Consider the following 18,239-nt stretch of genomic DNA (forward strand, 5'->3'; position numbering starts at 1 on the left):
GCTGGTGCTGACCCTGCCAGGCCCATCCCATCCCACGCAGCAAAGCTGGCCCAGCCACTGCTGCCCTGCATGCTGCTCAGAATGTGACAGGCCCAGCTGAGTTGGCAACAGCAAGGAGAAGCGGCAGCTGAGCTGCGGGCTGCTTGGGACTGGGCAGGCCAGGCCAATGTAGGTAAGTGCGCATCTTTTTGCAGCTGTTCACAGAGCCCCGGGAGCTCCTGTCTCAGCCCAAGGGACTCCACCCCACTCATGCTGAGCCCAGTGTGCACAGAGGCTGAGCTGGGAGCCCCCCAAGCCCAACGTCCTGCCCCTGCCAAGCAGCATCCTCTCGCAGACAGGGTGGTTGCACCTCATCCCATGGACCTGTGTGGGCCAGACTCCACTTTAGGTGCTGCTGGGGTCCCAGCTGTGGCTCAGATCTGTGGAGCTCTGGCACAGCCCCCACTCCTCTCCTCCAGCTGCCACCTCCCCAAGGGCCCGGCCAGGCCAGCCTACCTGCAGTGCCTCTCCCTGCGCCTGCTTCTCCCCGCGCGCCTCTCTCTGTCTCTCTCTCTGAAGTTTTATTTATTGTCACCAGGTTTAGAATTTTTAGAAAACCGGGCACTTACCATAAAAAAGAAATATTTATGATTAACTGTATTAATATGTAGTGCATCCTGCCATATACCCCCTGCCCCAGTTTTGGTTTTTTTGCCATGCTGGCACTCCAGTACCTTACAAGGTAGACATTGTGGTTTTTTCAGCGCTCTGGCCAAAAAACATTGCCTAGCCCTGGCATAGACCACGTGACCAAGTGTAACTTCCAGTTCCAAAGCCATACTACCCCCTCCCAAAAGCAGTACTTCTGGGGGGCAAAGGGAGGGACTTCCAGTGGCCAAGAGTAGGGATTAGGGGGTGGGACTTAGGGCCACAAGATGGCGACTAGGGGGTAGGGCTAGCCATGCAGTCCTCGACAGCTCACCAAAATTTGTGAAGTGGCCCTCCAGCTGAAATAATTGCCCGTTCCTGAGTTAGTGTCTTAGGTAATACTCTGCACTGCCTCATACCAAGGGTGATAAAGATAGGATTCAGCCATGACGACGAGTGTGATAACCCCTTTAGTGTGACAGAAGACTGGTGAATAGATCTCTTACATGTATCTGATGGAATGTGCAAGTATTTTTCATTGTTATTTGACGTACTGTCTTGAATTCTGCAGCCTTGTTGTCACCTGAGATTTGCTTTTACTACTTCTCATGCGGTATAGGCATTTGAAACCTTGTACCTTTTAGAGGTTCAGCAAGTTTTGACAAATGGTGGAAAAGAGTAAGAAGATAGATACTCTGATGTTAGTGGTTTACATGTGTGACTTGGATAAGTAAGAAACTTAGATACATTGATGTTATTCTGATTATATTCTTCTGTGGCTAAAGCTTTCAGATCTTTCTATATTCTCTGGAAGTATTCATAGCAGCATATCACACGCTCACAAATCTTTTAATCATTGCCCGTTTTACAGTCAGATTTTTATGAGGGGATGAGTTTTTATATATTTCCAACAGTAAAGGACTTGGCTCCATCATTAGATATCAGTTTGGCCTTAATGCAGTTCGTGATACTTTTTTTGAGCCTGCGTTTTGTTTTGGGGGGGGGGTTGTTTTATTTTTCTGTTGAGTATTTTTAGAATAGCCATGCCATCAGCCAGATCAGGACATGAACTACTTGCCCTCATGACAGACCTACTGTTCATCTTTCACAGGAGTAAACTTGGGTCTGGATTTCTTCCCAAGGTAGTACAATATCTTGATTCCACATCAGCCAAATAATTCATTTTACCAGTGCCCTTTTCTAGCCTTACCCTAATAAAAGGAAGTCAATATTACTTGCTTTGATCCTACTAATGTAATAAGCCAAAGTATTCTTAGCATCTAAAGAAGTTTTTCAAATTGTTTTTGTAATCTCTCTCCTATACAATTAATTGTATAGGTCATAGTATTTCTTCACTCCTCATCTAAATAGCCAAACAGAGTAGAGGCTTAATAGGATTGCGTGAATTATTCCTCCGACCAGGGGTAGGCAATGTTTTTTGGCCTGTGAGCCGAAAAACACCATAATGCCTACCTCGGAAGGTGCCGGAGTGCCGGTATGGCAGAAAAACAAAATGGGGGCAAGGGGTACATGGCAGGATGCCCTGCTTATGCCCCTGCCTCCCAGCCCAGGCTCTGTGGCTGTCAGCAGCTACCCCAGCTCTAGGTAGCTGCTGGAGCCTGAGCTGTTCCCAGCAGGGCTTGCAGTGTCCCAGCTAAATGCCGGGAGCAGCCCGGGATCCTGCCTGGCAGCAGTTCCCAGAGCCCAGGCCAGCTGCAGCCAGGAGGCTCCAAAAAGCTGTGCCAGGCTCCAGCATCATCTCCAAACTGGCGCATGTAGTGGGCTGGCTACAAACAGCTGTGCCAGGCTCATAACCTCTGTGCCAGGAGCGGAGGAGAGACAGGGTCTCGGGGCCCCTCCCCACCACTTGCTCTGTGGCATGCCTGCATGCGTTGGTTCGGAGCTGATTCCGGAGTCCGGCACAGCTGTTTGGTGCCTCCCGGCTGCAGCCGGCCCCAGCTCTGGGAAGCTGCTGCCAGCCGGGATCCTGTGCTGCTCCCAGCAGTTAGTTGGGATGCTGCAAGCCCTGCTGGGAGCCGCCCAGGCTCTGTTGCTGGCAGCAGCTACCCGGAACCGGGACTGACTGTGATGTGCCAAGCAAAATGTCCTTGCATGCCACACTTGGCATGCATGCCAGGGGTTACCAACCCCTGCCTCAGACCAACATCAGAACCCACTTTCTGCCAGAGCGATGTGTCCTCCCTGAACAAGCCTTAGGCTTATTCCAGTTGAAATCTGCAAAGATGCCATATAAAGCACTGTACGCTTCATTTACAGAACTCCCGATCCTTACTTTTTGGTATCTGGATCAGATATTTTAGTCCTAATGTCTGTTTGGTGAGGCCTCCCAGAATTCCACCTCTGTGCCTGGGGTGCTTCATATCAAACTCTTTGATGCAGAAGTTTCTTTAAAGTGGCCTCTGCATTATTCCCTGCCTCTGCCGCGCCCCCCCCCCCCTTAGGAGTCCTATAAAATCCCCGCTCTGAGGACATGTCAGAAGGTTTGGAAGTAGTCAAAAAGTGTTTTCAGAAACGCAGAGGAAAGGATTAAGAGGGGCATGTGTGCATTCTGCTGGATATTTAAAATGAAGAGGGGCCAAATGACATCCCTGCGAGTCTGAATATGCAAGCTCCACTTAGAAGAATTCATCTGTTAGCTGTGCTTTACAGTGTTGTGCTGCCTGAGCTCTTTTCACACACAGATTTGCAGCAGAGTCCCCAAGCAATTTCTTTCTTCCTCTCCCTCTTCGGCTTTTTTTTCTTTCTGGGGTCAAAACTCTGCTTGTGATTTTTCACATCTGTAGTTGGCAACTTTTTGAAACCATGGGCTGGAGTAATCCAGCTCCAGTCTGAGGTGTGCTGGTGTTGTGAACCAACCACTGCTGCTTTTGCCTAGCCTTTGGGGGGTGGGGAAGTGGAGCCTCCTACCACTGAAGCCTCTTGGCTCTGCAGGCCAGACAGATTTAGTGGTTTTGTGCGCCCTGTATTGCCAGCCCCAACCTTACCAGATTCCAAATTAATTGTATCTGCTTGGGAGAGAGACTTGCATGTGATTTGGAACAGGTCTGTGGAGACTTCTGTTTAATTTGCAGCTGCAGCTGGCACACACGACGTTGGAATGCAAGGATGGGTGGACTAGCAGAGAACTTTGTACTGTTGTGGGGCTTCTCTCTACTGCTACGCTGGTCACCCCCTCAGACAGGACACTGCAGCACTAGGTAGACTCAACCAACAATGACCAGAGAGCAGGGGGAACTTGTATGAAGAGTGCAAAGATCAGAATTCCTGTCCCTTGGGAAAGGTATTACTTGAGACCTCATAATAAGTGTGCCAAAAACTTGTGGTCTGGAGAAGAGAAATTGGAGGTTTCTGTTCTCTGCTCCAAAATGCCAAGTGGAGTCAATGAAATTGAAAGACAGCAAATGCAAATGTAGCAAGATTTTTTTTCTTCTGTAGTTTTTGTCTATGATTCAGTATTACAAGAAGTATTTCAAGGCAAGGACTTAGTAAGGTTCAGGGAAGACGTGATATTATATGGTTAATGATCAAAAGGGGATTTCTGGGCCATGGAGTTCAGTCCTCTGCCTTTTTAGGAACTTATTAGCCAAGCAGGGAGTCTCCAGATCACGTCTGCATTCACCTACAACTTCAAGAACAATATTTTAAACGCCAAGAACACCTTACAACATGCCATAGCTAAATGCAGAGGAGCCCAAGATGCTGTCAATGTCTTGCCACTGCAGTAATGGAGAAATAGCTGGTTAATACACATTCAGAAAACCCTAGGAAAAGAACTATGTGCTGTGCCATAGAGGAAATCAGAAAGCCCAAGAGTCTGTGGCAGTTTGCTTTTTTTGTGGAGGGAGGAGGAATTTCCTTGTCCCTAGACTTGGTGATTTGTGTGACCCTGAGTAGAATAGCAAGACCCTCTATCCAGAAACCTCTAGGTTTCCTAGTACTGGCACAAGTATCAGTGCCCCCCCAGTCAAAACCCTTTAGCCTTAGCTGTGGCCAATATCCTGGTGCTTCAGAGGAAAGTGTGTACTCTCCTTGCCCCCAAAACTGGTAGCCTTAATGAGAGGAGGAAAGATTCCTTCCTGACCCCAACTGACAAGTAGCCAGAAGCCTGAAGTATGGGATTACAGATGCCTTCCATGCTGCAAGAAATGTGTTTATAGACCAACCTGGAAACCCCAATATCTGACTACCTGTCATACAGGTTGGTATGATTAGAGTTCCCTGTCTTGTCATATCATTTCTATTTCTATTCTGTGACAGTTCAGTCTTAGAATAGAAACAGATGACTAAAAGGGACCATGGAAGGTCATCTAAATTCTCTTCTCATTAAACTCTACAAATGACTCTTTATACTCTTATAGAGTGTTTTGTCTGCAGCTGAGGAGTTAATGGGGATCTGAAGCCAGAAGAGATGTTAGAAGTGGTGTCTCTGAGATGCTTCTGGTGAGGTCTAGTGCCAAGCTCAAAAGTAGTTTCCTAAACCAAGTTGAGACAAGGTCATTTGAATTTGTTTGTTGCGCAGATGATTGGAGTCTCTTTGGAATTACATTCCCGTGTAGTGCAAAAGTGAGGGCCCTTTTCTATCATGCAGTTTTGTGCTTTGGGGGAGGTTGCACAGGACTAAGCAAGGAAACAATTCAAGTCTTTTTCTTCTGCTAGCCTGAAGTTAATATTTCTGTTTACTTCATAACAGTTATTGACCAAGGAAGAGGCAGTTATCATTCTTGGGTATTTGAAAAATGAAGGGGAGGGAGAAGGGGAAGTTATACAAGGTCACTTCAGGCAGAGAATAGAATTCTTGTCTCTAGTATGGCGCACAGTTTTGCCTATTCTTCCGAAGGAGATGAACTTGCCAGGTCTCTACTTTGCTAGGCTCTGACCAGTACACCTACTTATTTCCTGATTTTGAGAAGGAAGTTTGAATTCAAGAACCTTAAGTCAACATTTTCTTGCTGTCCAGCAAATACCCATAAATGTGTAATGCACTTGGCAAATGCATTGGATTAAGTGGTAGAAGGAGCTTCTGTGTAATTCAGTGTATCACACTTAAATCCTGCTGGAAGCCCATACAGGGAGTGCTGCGATTCCATAAACAAAGAGCTTGTCCTGCCAGTTTAGTCTGATGTGGCAATGAAACTTATTCGTAACAGAATTTGCTAGTCTTTGATTCTTTCAGAAAAAATTTTACAATAAACATTAACATTGGCAGGTTAAGGGTGTTCCAGAGTTTTGTCCACAGAGTTCATGTTTCTCCTATTGAAATACATGCCTATATGCTTAGCTTTTTAATGAAAGTGACAGTTTACAATCAAAATGTGTGCTTGGCTAGGCTGTGTATGTCTGAAGGAGTTCCTCCTGCATATCTGCCTCTGCAAGGCACTGAAATGCTGCAGTGCATTTCCCTGACAAATACTGCGACAAAATGAAATCTTTGCATGGAATGAAGAAGGAAAAGAAGGGTCAAGACAATGGGCTATTGGCACTGTTTATTGGACTCTTCCTCCATGAAGGTGCCAGATTGATTTAAACTAAACTATTTGGAGATAGTGACTAGTTTTCATTTTATATATTCTGTGTCTCCATTTCCTATATGTAAAAGCAGACAATAGTTCCTGCATCATGTGCTGCCATGTAGGTATATTCACTCCAGCCAAGTACTTGGATAGAGTTCTAGTGGACATCTCAGAAGCACCTGGCTCATTGCTCCCCTTTGTGAGCTGTCAGAGGAGCTACCCCCACCTTCCAGCCTTGGGATTGTTGGGGGGACACAAGCCCTTTTGAGACTTGGAGACTACAATATATGCCCCTTTGGTTTGGAAAAACATTTTTGATACTTTGAGGTGCTGGCTATTCTTGTTCATGGCCCATTCTTAAGTATGGCAGTACAAGCTAGGGACATGAAAAGTGCCTTGTCCTTTGCTTGAGAAAATCATTGTCCCTACACCTGATGCAACAACATAACATGATTCTCAGTTCACATGGTCCTTCAGTATAGCCTGTCTAGCTGTAGTAATCTGGGAATTCCTTGCTGCAGATGTCCAAGGATGATGCATGATATATTGAATGCCTTATCCTTGTTTTCAGGGATGCAATCCCAATTAGAGGCTGACAGCATAGATTTCCTCTAATTAGTCTTTGCTATTTTAAGAAAACCTGTAGTATGTGACCACATCATTACCAAGCTGAGATTCATTTGTTTGAGGGTGTGGTTGGATGTGACACTTAAAGCACTTCAAAGGGGAAGCAGAAAGGTGTACACACCCTTTAAAGTGCTCTGAAAATGGCGGAAGTGCTCCAGAAATAACCCTGGATGAAACCATTACTATTTGCAAATGAAATGTTTCCTGTTACATGCAAATACTGTATAGAGCATGATGAGGAGGGCTCCATCCTCCAGTACCCTCTAGTGCTCTGATCCAGTCTTTCTGATCTGCTCATCCTTCCCCCCACCCACCTGTGTGCCATGAGGCAAGGGGAGAAGCACGGCAATGCTGCTGCATTTAAAGGACTTCAGAAGTTGCATCTCTTTTTATGCCAAGCCCTGTTTTGTACCAGGATAGCTGGTTTACATAGAGGAAGGTGAAAGGGCACTGATGCCAATATAACTAAACCAATGTCCTTACTCTAGTGCAGATCTTATTGTAGTCAAGGCCTTAATCTCCTGTAGTTCAGGCAGATGTGGCCTCTTCCACAAGAATGACAAAAAGTGGTGGTATCCCAGACAGGTCAAGATGGTTATGGTGGTTGTGTATGAAGGAGAACTTTTCCTGAGTGAGTGTTTTATTTGCTTTTATAATCCTTGTGGAAGTTTCAAATCCTGTATCTGTAGGTTGCGGGGGGGTTGAAAGCCCTTTTCAGCAACAACTTCAAAGGTTTAGAAGTGAATCCAGATCTAGTGGGTACAGGCTGTAGTTAATGTTGCAGGAATTGCTTTCCAAGTTGTGGAAGCAAAACTGTTTGGGCAGGGGCGGTAATCCCAAACGTTCTGCCTTCTTAAAAGGACAGAGCCCTGTGAGGTTTTCTCTTAGGAATAGTCCCATTTTAATTGCTTCTGTTTCTAGACATAATATGAATCTAAATAATAATAATACTACCTCTGAGTGTGTAGCCCCCCTGTGTAACGGAGATTCTCAAACTGTGGAAAGAGCTGGATGGTTATGTGGTTCTGGTTGCCCTTGTCTCCACTTTTGTGTGATTCAGAAACAAAATAAAGAGCAAAATGCATTTCCTGCATTACAGCCAGCTTAAGAATCCATAACAGTACCTCCATAACCGGTAGGGCTATACAAAGCTTCGGTTGCTGATTTGATTCAGCGGAGATTCTGCCTGTTTTGGTGGCTGAATCTCCAACTCAAATCGGGAGACCTTTTAATCTCTGAATACGATCGGAACCCTCCGAATCAGTTTGAAGAGATTGAATGAGTCAGACATAGACACAGCTTTAAATGGTTTTTTTACATACCTCAAAGTATCAGGCAGCTCATGAACGCTGAGATGGTGAGGCAGATGGAGCATCCCACGGGAGTGTGGGGGGGTCCCCAGCGTGCTGAGCAGGAGACCCATAAGTAGACCAAAAGCACTAACAGTCTACTTCTGGGTCCACAGAGGAGCACGCAGGGGCCCCTCATCCCCTGTCTCAGTGACTGGTGCCTCCTGAGTCTGGGGGGGGCACCTGTGGGACATGCCATCCACCCCGCCATCCCAGCGTTCACAAGCTGCACCTGGTACCTCGAAGTGTGTAGAAAAAACATTTAAAGCTGTGTCTGTGGCTGAATCACTGATTCTCTGAATTGGCATCAAATCTTCAGATTTGGATTTGGCCTAATTGAATTGGGACAGTGATCCAAATGAACTAATCAAATCACTGTCCCCAATTCGGGCCAAATCCAAATCAGATGCAGCCCATTTCACACACCCCTACTAACCAGACTTTCCACATAAGTAGTTGCTGCAACTGCCAGAGATATTTATGCAGCCTGTGTGAACAGTTTGAGATCTCTCCTATGGCTGAGTCTGGGGTCCAATGCCTTGTCTTTTGAGGAGCTATTTTTGCCTCGGCCTGTTGTTTGATTCAGCATCTCCTGGCTTTCCCATTTTGCAGGTGTCGATACCTGGCAGTTCAGCTGTCTCCAGCCATCCCTGTCTTTGCAGTGGTCCTTTTCTTGTTTGCAATGGCCACACTTCTGCGGACAAGCTTCAGTGATCCTGGGGTGATCCCAAGAGCTCTGCCTGATGAGGCAGCCTTCATTGAAATGGAGATTGGTGAGTGGAAAGCTTTCAGGCAGCAGAGTCTGTGTTGGTGTGGAGCTGGTGTACCTTCCCTGCTGGTCTTGGGGTAGGAGGGTGTGTGTATGTGCCTGGTGCCTATCAAGTTGGTGTCAGGAGTGTGTTGACATCATGTCTCCTGCTGACCTGATAAGTGATGAGTGCCCAACAGCGGTATGGGGTGGCTGAGGGAGTGTGCACTAGAAATACTACTTTTATGTGCCAGTGCTGTGTGCCTGGCCCAAATGAGGGGACAAACTCATATGGCTTCTTTCCTCTCCTCCTGCAGCAGCACGCGAATGCCTCTTGACTGGGAATGGGAGCAGGAGCTGGGGAGGGGAATGACTGCAACTCATTCTGCACACAGGCCCAGGCCTATCTTAGCAGTAATTTGCCTTCACTCCAGGTCCCACGCACTTGAGGTTGGCTTTGGATTCAGTGAGCACAGCTGCAGCTATTGGCTCTAGGCACAGCAGGTTCTCTTGGCCTTCATGGTAGGGATGGGATGGGATGGGATGGCAGTTGTTCCTAAAATAACCGTCCTGAGCCTGACTTGCTCTTGCTTTCAGAGGCGACAAATGGAAGTGTGCCTCAGGGCCAGCGCCCACCCCCACGTATTAAAAACTTCCAAATCAACAACCAGATTGTGAAGCTGAAGTACTGCTACACATGCAAGATCTTCCGGCCTCCCCGTGCTTCACACTGCAGCATCTGTGACAACTGTGTGGGTGAGGAAAAGAGCCCAGTGTCTCTGTCCAGTGGGAAACTTCAGAGTAACAGCCATACCTTATGCTGCAGCACCAGGGACATAGGAATTGGCATAGTACGGGGGGGCTGTTTTCTGTCTATCCTGTGTAAGCGGAGAGCTTATGGCCACACAACTACTGTGGAGGAGGAAGGGGTCTGATCTGAATGCAGAGGGAATAAAAGCCACTCTGGTGAAAGGAAAGGGAACAAGGACCTGAGACTTGAACTGGAAGCCAGGGTAGTGGGGAGAGGCTGGAACCAAGGTGGGGGAAGGGTAGAGGAGAATGAGATTGGGAGTTAGTAAGGGAAACTAGAGTGGGAACCTCTGGACTGAGACTGGGCTCCTAGGAGGGAGATTATAGTAAAGATTGAGGGGAAGAGTGTAGGGGGAGAAATGAACTGGATGAAAAGCATGGGAGGGAGAGTAGTGTGGAGGCATGAGGGGAGAAAGATTAAATGAAGAACCTGGGCACGGAGTTGAGACTGGGACTGGATACTGGGATGACGAGAGACTCAAAGTGGTGAGGCTTGGGGCCCGGGGCTGCAGTGCATGGTTGCAGGGCCCCAGCAGGGAGCAGGATGGGGCTGTGGGTGGTGGGGGAGGAGGAAGAAGACAGCCAGCTTCCTGCTGCTCCATGCACTCCCAGGGGGCAGGAGGGACCTGCACCACCCCCCCCAGATCTGTACCCAGGGCAGGTGCAGGGTGCAGCCTTGGGCCCTCGTCCTGCTTCCCTCCCTCAGGGCCTCCGCAGCCCAGTGGGCATGACCCAGTGCAGGTGGAGATAGTGGGGCCATGCAGGGGTCTCCTCATTGCTGCTCTGCACTGGGAGTGCATGTGGTGGTGGGGAGCCAGCCTACCCGAGTCCACAGCGGGGGGGGAGCGGGAGCAGGGGTCTGCGGACCCAGGTCTGTAACCTTGGCAGCTGGGGGATCAGGGGCTGTGGGTGCGGGGTAAAGGGCACCAGCAAGACTGTGGGTGGGGAATGAGGGGCACCAGTGGGGCTGGGGGAGCTGTGGGGGTGAGGGGCTTTAATCTTAATCACAGATTTTGGGGGGGGGGGTTAGCAGAGAATTTGGTATTTTTTTTTATCAGGGAAAACCAGGATCCCTGAGATGGAGACTGTGTCTGGTTTTGGGTGGAGATCTGGCTGGGGCAGGGACAGATTAGAAGAGATGCTGCAGAAGGGTCTACCTGCAGACCTGGGTCTGTCCAGACCCGGAATGGAAACTAGGGGTTTTGAGTTTTGCCATCCTGTGCTGTCAACAAGTATCTGAAACCCACTGGCACAGCATTGATGTCTAGTTTCCACCAACACCCCCAGAGTGCTGGTACATAGAGGATGACAGCCCGTTATGCTGTGTCAGTTTCAACCTTAACTCAAATGGCAGAGGGTTCTGTGATGGATCAAAAGTTTCCAACCCTGCTGATGACCCTGTTGGGTTTCCAAAACTTGCTTCATGACTAAACTTCTAGGGTTTTTTGGATGACTTTTTTTTTTTAGAGACTTTAAGATGTTACCTAAGAAACTTAAGTTAAAGAAAAATATATAATTTAGGCTACAAAGTTAAAGCTATGAAGTCCAAAAGTGCAATCAAAAATGAGGAAATGTCACAATTAAGCCTGCCTTTAATTCAACTCTAATTTCCCCACTTGTGTGTATGCAAATGATTAATCAACAGATGATACATTTTCCATAGGATTCCTGCCTCTTTCAGTGCATAATTTGGCCATGTGGACTATGTGAGCAACTATTCACTATTTTATCCTGGTTGCCAGTGAGTGGCCTTGCGCCTGTGTTTACTGCACATTATGGAAATCCTGCTCTGAAGACCATTACTAATTTCTGCATGGGTTTTTCTTTGGTATCATTACTGCAGCATCTAGTGCCTTGCAAACAGATTAATTAATCTTCACAACATTGTTGCAGTATGTAAGGCTGATACTTCTACAGGCACAGGGAGTGGAAAGTTTCCTTGTGCACTTCATTGCATATCTGAACTCAGAGCAGTCCAACTGACAGCCTGCAGGCCACGTGAAGCCCATGAGAGGCCAGCATAAGGCCGTGAAGCCTGTGCAGCTCTACCTTCCATAGTCATGTGGTGGGTCTGTGCGCCATTTGTGCAACATTGGGGGGTAGTGTTAGAGTGGTGCTAGTACTGTCTGTGTGGTGAGGAGGGGGGGAGAACTCCTAGAGGCCTGCTCCTGAAGCATATGGATGGCACAGTGTGTGGCCCAGGGACCACACCATTTCTGTATGTGGCCCCTGGTTATGAGGAAATTGAACAGCTCTTCCCTAACCTCACCACCACAGCAGGACCATCCTGTGTACTGAATGGTGCAGCTCCTGGGGGAAAATAGCATATAAACACATCATTAAGGACTGCATCACAACACGTATGTCCAGTAGGTGCAATGAAGATTGTGGAAACTAATATTGGAAACTAACATCTAAGCTATAACTGGAAAGGTGCTGAAGGCACATCTCTGGAGCCAAATATCAGTCTGAAAATTACTCATTCTTGTGCCTCTGAAGCTCTGTCTTCCATGGAGGGGCTGTTCCAGCCCCTTTTTTTTTTTCTAGTCTCACTAGAGCATGAGTTCTCACCAGGGTGCTATATATAGATTTGCAGTGATAGCTACCCTCCCACTCTAGAGTAGATGGGAGGGGGTCTTGAAACTCTCTTTGTAGCAGGAAGTGTCAGTCTGGACTGGAATTGTCACTTTTCAAAGGCTGCAGCTCAAGGGGGAAGCCTTTTCTGTGTTCCATCAGGGAGGAGCAAGTTAGAAAGTGTTTTCCATCTCCAAGGATCCTGCCTACCTGAAGGGTTAATCCCATCACAATCTAAAGGTACTTTCTACCAAGAGAAGCTCCTTGCCCATTGTCCAGCTTAGGTATTTCCAGTAGGAAAAGGGAAGTATTCATGTTACCATGAAAGTTTGGGAGATTTCTTCTGGAATGCTGTGTAAGATTTTGACCCTTATTTTGACTCTTATGACCTTTGTTCATAAAAAGAATTCCAAGTGGAAGAGGTGCAGAGAAGGGAAACTAAGATGATCAGAGAAATGGAGGGACTGTTATGTGAAAGAAGACTAGAACAGCGTGGCTTGTTTAATGTGGCAGAACAAAAGCTGAGAAGGAATTTGATTGTGTACTCTATGTATCTTGGAGAGCAACATCAGGGAAAGAGATGAGCCATTTAAGCTAAAGGACAAGGTTGGCATAAGAACTGTTGGGTATAAATTGGCCTTGGTTAAATTTAAGCAGGGAATGAGAAGAACCATCAGGGGAGTGAGATTCTGGAACAGCCTCCCAATAGGAGGAGAGGGGGCAAGAAACTCAGTTTGTACCTTGAAACATGTATGAATGAATTGTGTGTGATCAGGAGACTGACCCTGATAACCAGGAGGTCATTTCTGGTACTGTGTACCTCAGAAGCATTTGGCAGCAGTGCTGCTCTTGGGAGTTGTATTGGCAGGGCTTTGCTCTCCCTGCCCTTCCATCCTCTAGAAGTGCTGACATCAGTTTCCCACTCCCACAGAGCGCTTTGACCATCACTGCCCCTGGGTAGGCAACTGCGTGGGGAAGAGGAACTATCGCTACTTCTACCTCTTCATCCTTTCGCTCTCACTCCTCACCATCTACATCTTCACTTTCAACATCGTCTACGTGGCGCTCAGTAAGTCCTGGTCCTGGTGGGAGAGGGGTGTGGTTCTGTGAGGCCAAGTGGGGGAGATCAGAATAGCAGGGGTGCACTGATTAGAGATTTTGGGGGCCAATAATGATAGCAGATTTTTAAGGTGGCACATCAGCTGATACCAATCCAATTTCCAATACAGCTTCACGCAGTTGGTAAGTCTGTTGTGGTTGGGGGGGTGGGCTAGATCAGCATCTCCCTGCGGTGAGGGAGGGAGTGGGGCTGGAGCTGGGGCTGGGGCAGGTGGTGCCCGGGCAGGATGCAGGATGGAGCTGCGCCATGTCCGGGGTGTGCAGAGTGGCTCCCGCCACTGCGCACACCCAGGAGGGCACTGGGGATGGGGGGCCAGATCTGCACAGGGGGGATGAGGTAGGCTGCGGACTGGGGTGGGGCTGCACCAGGCTCTTCCCAGTGCATGGGGGCTGCGCTTGGGGTTGCGGAGCCACGCTCAGGGCTAGCGGCACTGGGAGGGGACCTCTGGGGGTGGGGAGGGGAGCTTCAGTCACCTCAAATTTCACCGTAGCTCCTTCCCAGCACCACCACCGGCCCTAAGTGCAGCCTCCATGCACCAGGGAAGAGCCTGGCACAGCCCTGGTCCCAGCCTGCAGCTGCAGCATCCCGTGCCCTCCCCCCCCGCGCAGATCCTGGACACAATCCCCGCCCCCCAATTCCCTTCCTGGGTGCACACAGCCTCAGGAACTGCCCCATGCCCCCCAGATGAGTTGCAGCTCTGCCTCGTCCCTCCCTCACCACAGGGGCCTTGATCTGCCCCTGCACGCCCCTTCCCTCCCCACTCCCCTTCCACCACAACAGACTTGGATTCATAAGATTGCAAGGCCAGAAGGGACCTCGGAAGATCATTGGGTTCAGCCCCCTGCACCAAGCAGGAAAGATAACTGGGGGTCAGATGACCCCGGGAAGGTGACTATCTAGTCTCCTCTTTAAAATTTCCAGAGTAGGTGATTGCACTACCTCTGGAGGGAGCTTATTCCACAGTTTGGACACCCTGACTGAGCAAGTTTTTCCTAATGTTGAGCTTGAATCAGTCTTCCAAGAGTTTGTGGCCATTACTCCTGGTTTTCCCCTTGGGTGCCCTAGTGAACAATTGCTCACCAAGCCCTTGATGTACTCCCCTAGTGCAGTGGTAAGTTGCTACCAGGTCCCCTCTCAGCCTTCTTTTCCTCAGGCTGAAGTATCCCAGATCCCTCAGCCTTTCCTTATATGGCTTGCCTTTTAAGACTGATCACATGGGTGGCTCTTCTGTGGACTCTCTCAAGTTTGTCCACATCCTTGTTAAAGTGTGGTACCCAGAACTGGATTCAGTACTCCAGCTCTGCTGCAGTCTCACCAGTGCTGAATACAGCGGAAGAATCACCTCCTTGGTTTTGCTGAAGATGCATGCCAGAGTGTTATTTGCCCTGCTGGCTACAATATTACATTGCCAGCTCATTCATACTGTTGTCTATTATCCCCAGGTCCCTTTCATCAGCTTGGTGCTGCTAAACCTGTAGATGTTGGGGGTTGCTCGTCCCAAGGTGGAACGCGTTACATTTTTCAACGTTAAATTTCATCAGGTTTCAATCTGCCCAACTTGCTAGCCTGTCTAGGTTCGCCTGTATCTGTAGCCTATCTTCAAGTGTGACCACGCTTCACCATAACTTGGTATTGTCTGTGAACTTGGCCAGTGAGCTCTTCACCCCCACATCCAAATTGTTAATAAAGATGTTGAAAAATACTGGACCAAACACTGGCCCTTATGGGACATCGCTGCCCCCTCCTCACCACGATGAGACGGATCCATTCACTATGACTTTCTGGGTCCTGTCCTGCAGCCAGTTTCTCACCCACCTGACTGTCTTCCAGTTAAGCCCACATTCCAATTTTCTTGTGAGGACATTGTGGGATACTAGATCAAATGCCTTTTGGAAGTCAAGTTATACAATGTCAACCTGCTCTCTCCTACCTGGTCATAGAAGGAGATGAGGTTGGTAAGGCAAGACCTGCCCACGACTAAGCCATGGTAGCTGTCATTCAAAATCTTACCTTATGCAAGCTTATCTCAGATAGACTCCTTGATCAGCTTTTCTAGTATTTTCCCTAGGATGGAAGTTAGGCTGATTTAGCCTATAGTTACCTGGGTCCTCCCTCCTGCCCTTCTTGTGGATGGGCACAGCATTGGCCCTCTTCCAGTCCTCAGGGACTTCTCCAGAGAGCTGTGAGTTGAGAGAGAGTTTCGCCAGGGGTTCGCCAGTGACTTTCGCTAGCTCCTTCAGCACTCTCAGGTGAAGATCATCCAGTCCTGCTGACTTGTATACATCTAATTTTTTTGAATTGGTTATACACCAGTTCTATGGTGATAGTAGGAAGCCAGTTATTCCTGCTGTGCTCATCCTCTACTCTACCTGGCATGGTTTTCCCCTTTGGTCCAGTGAAAGACCGAGGTGAAGTAGTCATTTAGGAGTTCAGCTTTTTCCTGGGTACCAGTAAACAGGTTTCCTGAGTTGTTGAGCAGTGGCCCTACACTTCCATTTGTTTTCCTCCTGTTCCTTATGTACTTAAGGAAGGACATCTTGGTGTCCTTGATTCCTGTTGCTAATCTAAGCTTGTTCACTGCTTTAGTCTTTCTTCTCTGTTCCCTGCAAATGGTCCCTGCTTTAGCCTGTCTTATCTGTTCCCTGCAAATGCGGCCATTGTAGAATAGTCCTCCTTGGGGCCCGCCCCAAGCTTCCATTGTTTATAGGCTTCTTTCTTAAGAGGCCGTGTTTTCCCTGCTTCCCAGCCCTTCTGATACCCTTTTTCCGCATGGGAATGAACTTCTTTTGTGCTTCAAGGATCGTGTCCTTAAGGAACAACCACTCTTCATGCACATCTTTTGCCTTCAGTCCCTGGTCCTGCAGCACTTGCCCTACTAGTGACCTACGCTTGTTGAAATTTGCATTTTTGAAGTCCAAGACTTCAATCCTACTATCCGATTTGTCTGCCTTACATCAGACAGTGAACACAATGACCATGGGTTGATATTGCCCAGACTTCCCTCTATATTTAAGTCAGTCACTTACCAGCTGCACACAGCTCTCCATGCTGCCAGGCTGTGCTCCTCACATGCATGGGCATTTATCGGCCAAATTATTGGCCACATCAGGCCAATTTATGATGCAGTCAATTGTCTTTTTATTGGTGCCGATCCAATATTGGACCGATTTATATAGGTACACCTCTACAGAATAAGGACAGTTTTGGAGGTCTAGTGATGACCAGGGGGCCTGACGAACATGGACAGGGATTAATTGGGAGGGACTTGTCCAGGCTTATGCTGATTTCTGAAGATTAACTTCTGTTTGTCCCCTCTGTTCCCAGAATCCTTGAAGATTGGCTTCCTGAACACATTGAAAGAGACCCCAGGAACATATCCTTCTACACCATGCTGACAGGCCTGCTTCATCCTTTCTGCCTTGGGGCAGGGTGAAGGGTGGGGCACAAAAGCACAAGAGGCCTCTTTTCTGCCTTTGAAAAGAGAAATCTTGGGGGATGTTTTTTTTAGTATGGGATGCAGCTGGAAAGAAGGTAGAGCACAGTGCAGCACTCATCCCCAGCATCACGGGAGGGGAGTGCACAGTATCACCTGGGATGCAGCCAGCTGCCAGAAACATGGCTGGGAAAAGTGCCTTGGGTTTTGGGTCCTTAACCAGCTACTCACGGTCCTGGAAGTGCTTATCTGCTTCTTCACCCTCTGGTCAGTAGTGGGTTTAACTGGCTTCCACACATTCCTGGTAGCACTGAACCAGACAACCAATGAAGATGTGAGTGATATCCCTTTGTGCCGTTCTGCCTCTTCCCTTGACCTTTTGATGCTCCCCTTTCACTAATTCTCATTCATAGCTAGAGTCCTCTGTGTTGACACTGGAGGGAAGTTGCATGTTGGTGTAAGCGGTATGTCCAGAATAGACCAGCACCACACTGGTTCTCTACTGCCACAGGTGCTTGAAGTATAATACAAGCCGTCCCTGAATTGGACAAGTACTACTGCTGCTAACAGACATGGGGAAAAAATAAAAAGAGCAACAGTACTTTACCAGAGGAGGAAGTGAGTTAGTTTGACCCAGCTCCCCAGTGTCTGTATAGATTGGGTGCTTCAGCAGGCCTTGTTGGCACTTTTATCTAATAGCTGATTCAGTCAGCTATTAAATAAGTGCCAAAAAGCTCTGCTGAAGCACCCAATCTATATAGATTTTGGATGAGCCGGGTCAAATTAACACAATGCCTCTTCTGGGCATGCGCTGTGCTTGTTGCAGGATTGCACCAAGCTTAAAAGTGAAGTGCAGAGCTGAAAGTAAAATGCCTTTTTTTTTCCATATGTGTAAGCAGCCTAATTGTCTCCCCAAAGTCCCTGCTTCATCAGTGAAGCAAAAATAAAGCCAAGACCCTTATTCTGTCCCATGCCTGGGCTGTAAGTAGTGGGTGTATGGCTATCATGCCATTGCTTCAGCTCTCATAGGGATAGCTACCAGGTAGCCTGAGGCTTGCCAAGCAGGGTCAACTGAAACAGTAGGGCCCTGTTGTGACATGTCAGTGCCCTCTGACTCCCCTCCCTCTGCTGTGTGTGGAAGTCAGAAACAAAATACCCATGGTGGTCAGTGGAGGCTGCTGACTCTGGTGCTCAGGCTGAAAGGCAGCTTATGCTCTGTTTGGGTGGTGTTCTCGTCTTTCAGATTAAGGGGTCATGGACTGGGAAGAACCGTGTGCAGAATCCCTACAGCCATGGAAACATTGTGAAGAACTGCTGTGAGGTGCTGTGTGGGCCTCTGCCACCTAGGTAAGTGGTAGGGGAGGAGCCCAGGTTTGCTCTTCTGAAAATGTTAGGCCTTTGGTAGGCCTCTGGTTACTAA

At 48.1% G+C, this 18,239-nt stretch overlaps 1 protein-coding gene across 3 annotated transcripts in view; it reads left to right on the forward strand.

Annotated features, from left to right (window-relative positions):
• Positions 1-18,239, forward strand: part of ZDHHC9 (zDHHC palmitoyltransferase 9) — a 43,881-nt gene that overhangs the window by 19,521 nt on the left and 6,121 nt on the right. For all 3 annotated transcript variants that reach the window (XR_016444022.1, XM_090061713.1, XM_090061715.1), the window contains exons 3-8: positions 8,747-8,907; positions 9,480-9,638; positions 13,198-13,335; positions 16,711-16,757; positions 17,049-17,153; positions 18,063-18,166. Coding sequence is in view for 2 of the 3 variants with exons in the window: in XM_090061713.1 (XP_089917839.1) it covers positions 8,747-8,907; positions 9,480-9,638; positions 13,198-13,335; positions 16,711-16,757; positions 17,049-17,153; positions 18,063-18,166 (714 nt within the window). In the remaining variant the exon portion in view is untranslated. The remainder of the gene's footprint in view (positions 1-8,746; positions 8,908-9,479; positions 9,639-13,197; positions 13,336-16,710; positions 16,758-17,048; positions 17,154-18,062; positions 18,167-18,239) is intronic.

Source organism: Crocodylus siamensis, chromosome 8 (genome assembly GCF_052110815.1).
Source record: "Crocodylus siamensis isolate JL-2025a chromosome 8, ASM5211081v1, whole genome shotgun sequence".
NCBI lineage: Eukaryota > Metazoa > Chordata > Crocodylia > Crocodylidae > Crocodylus > Crocodylus siamensis.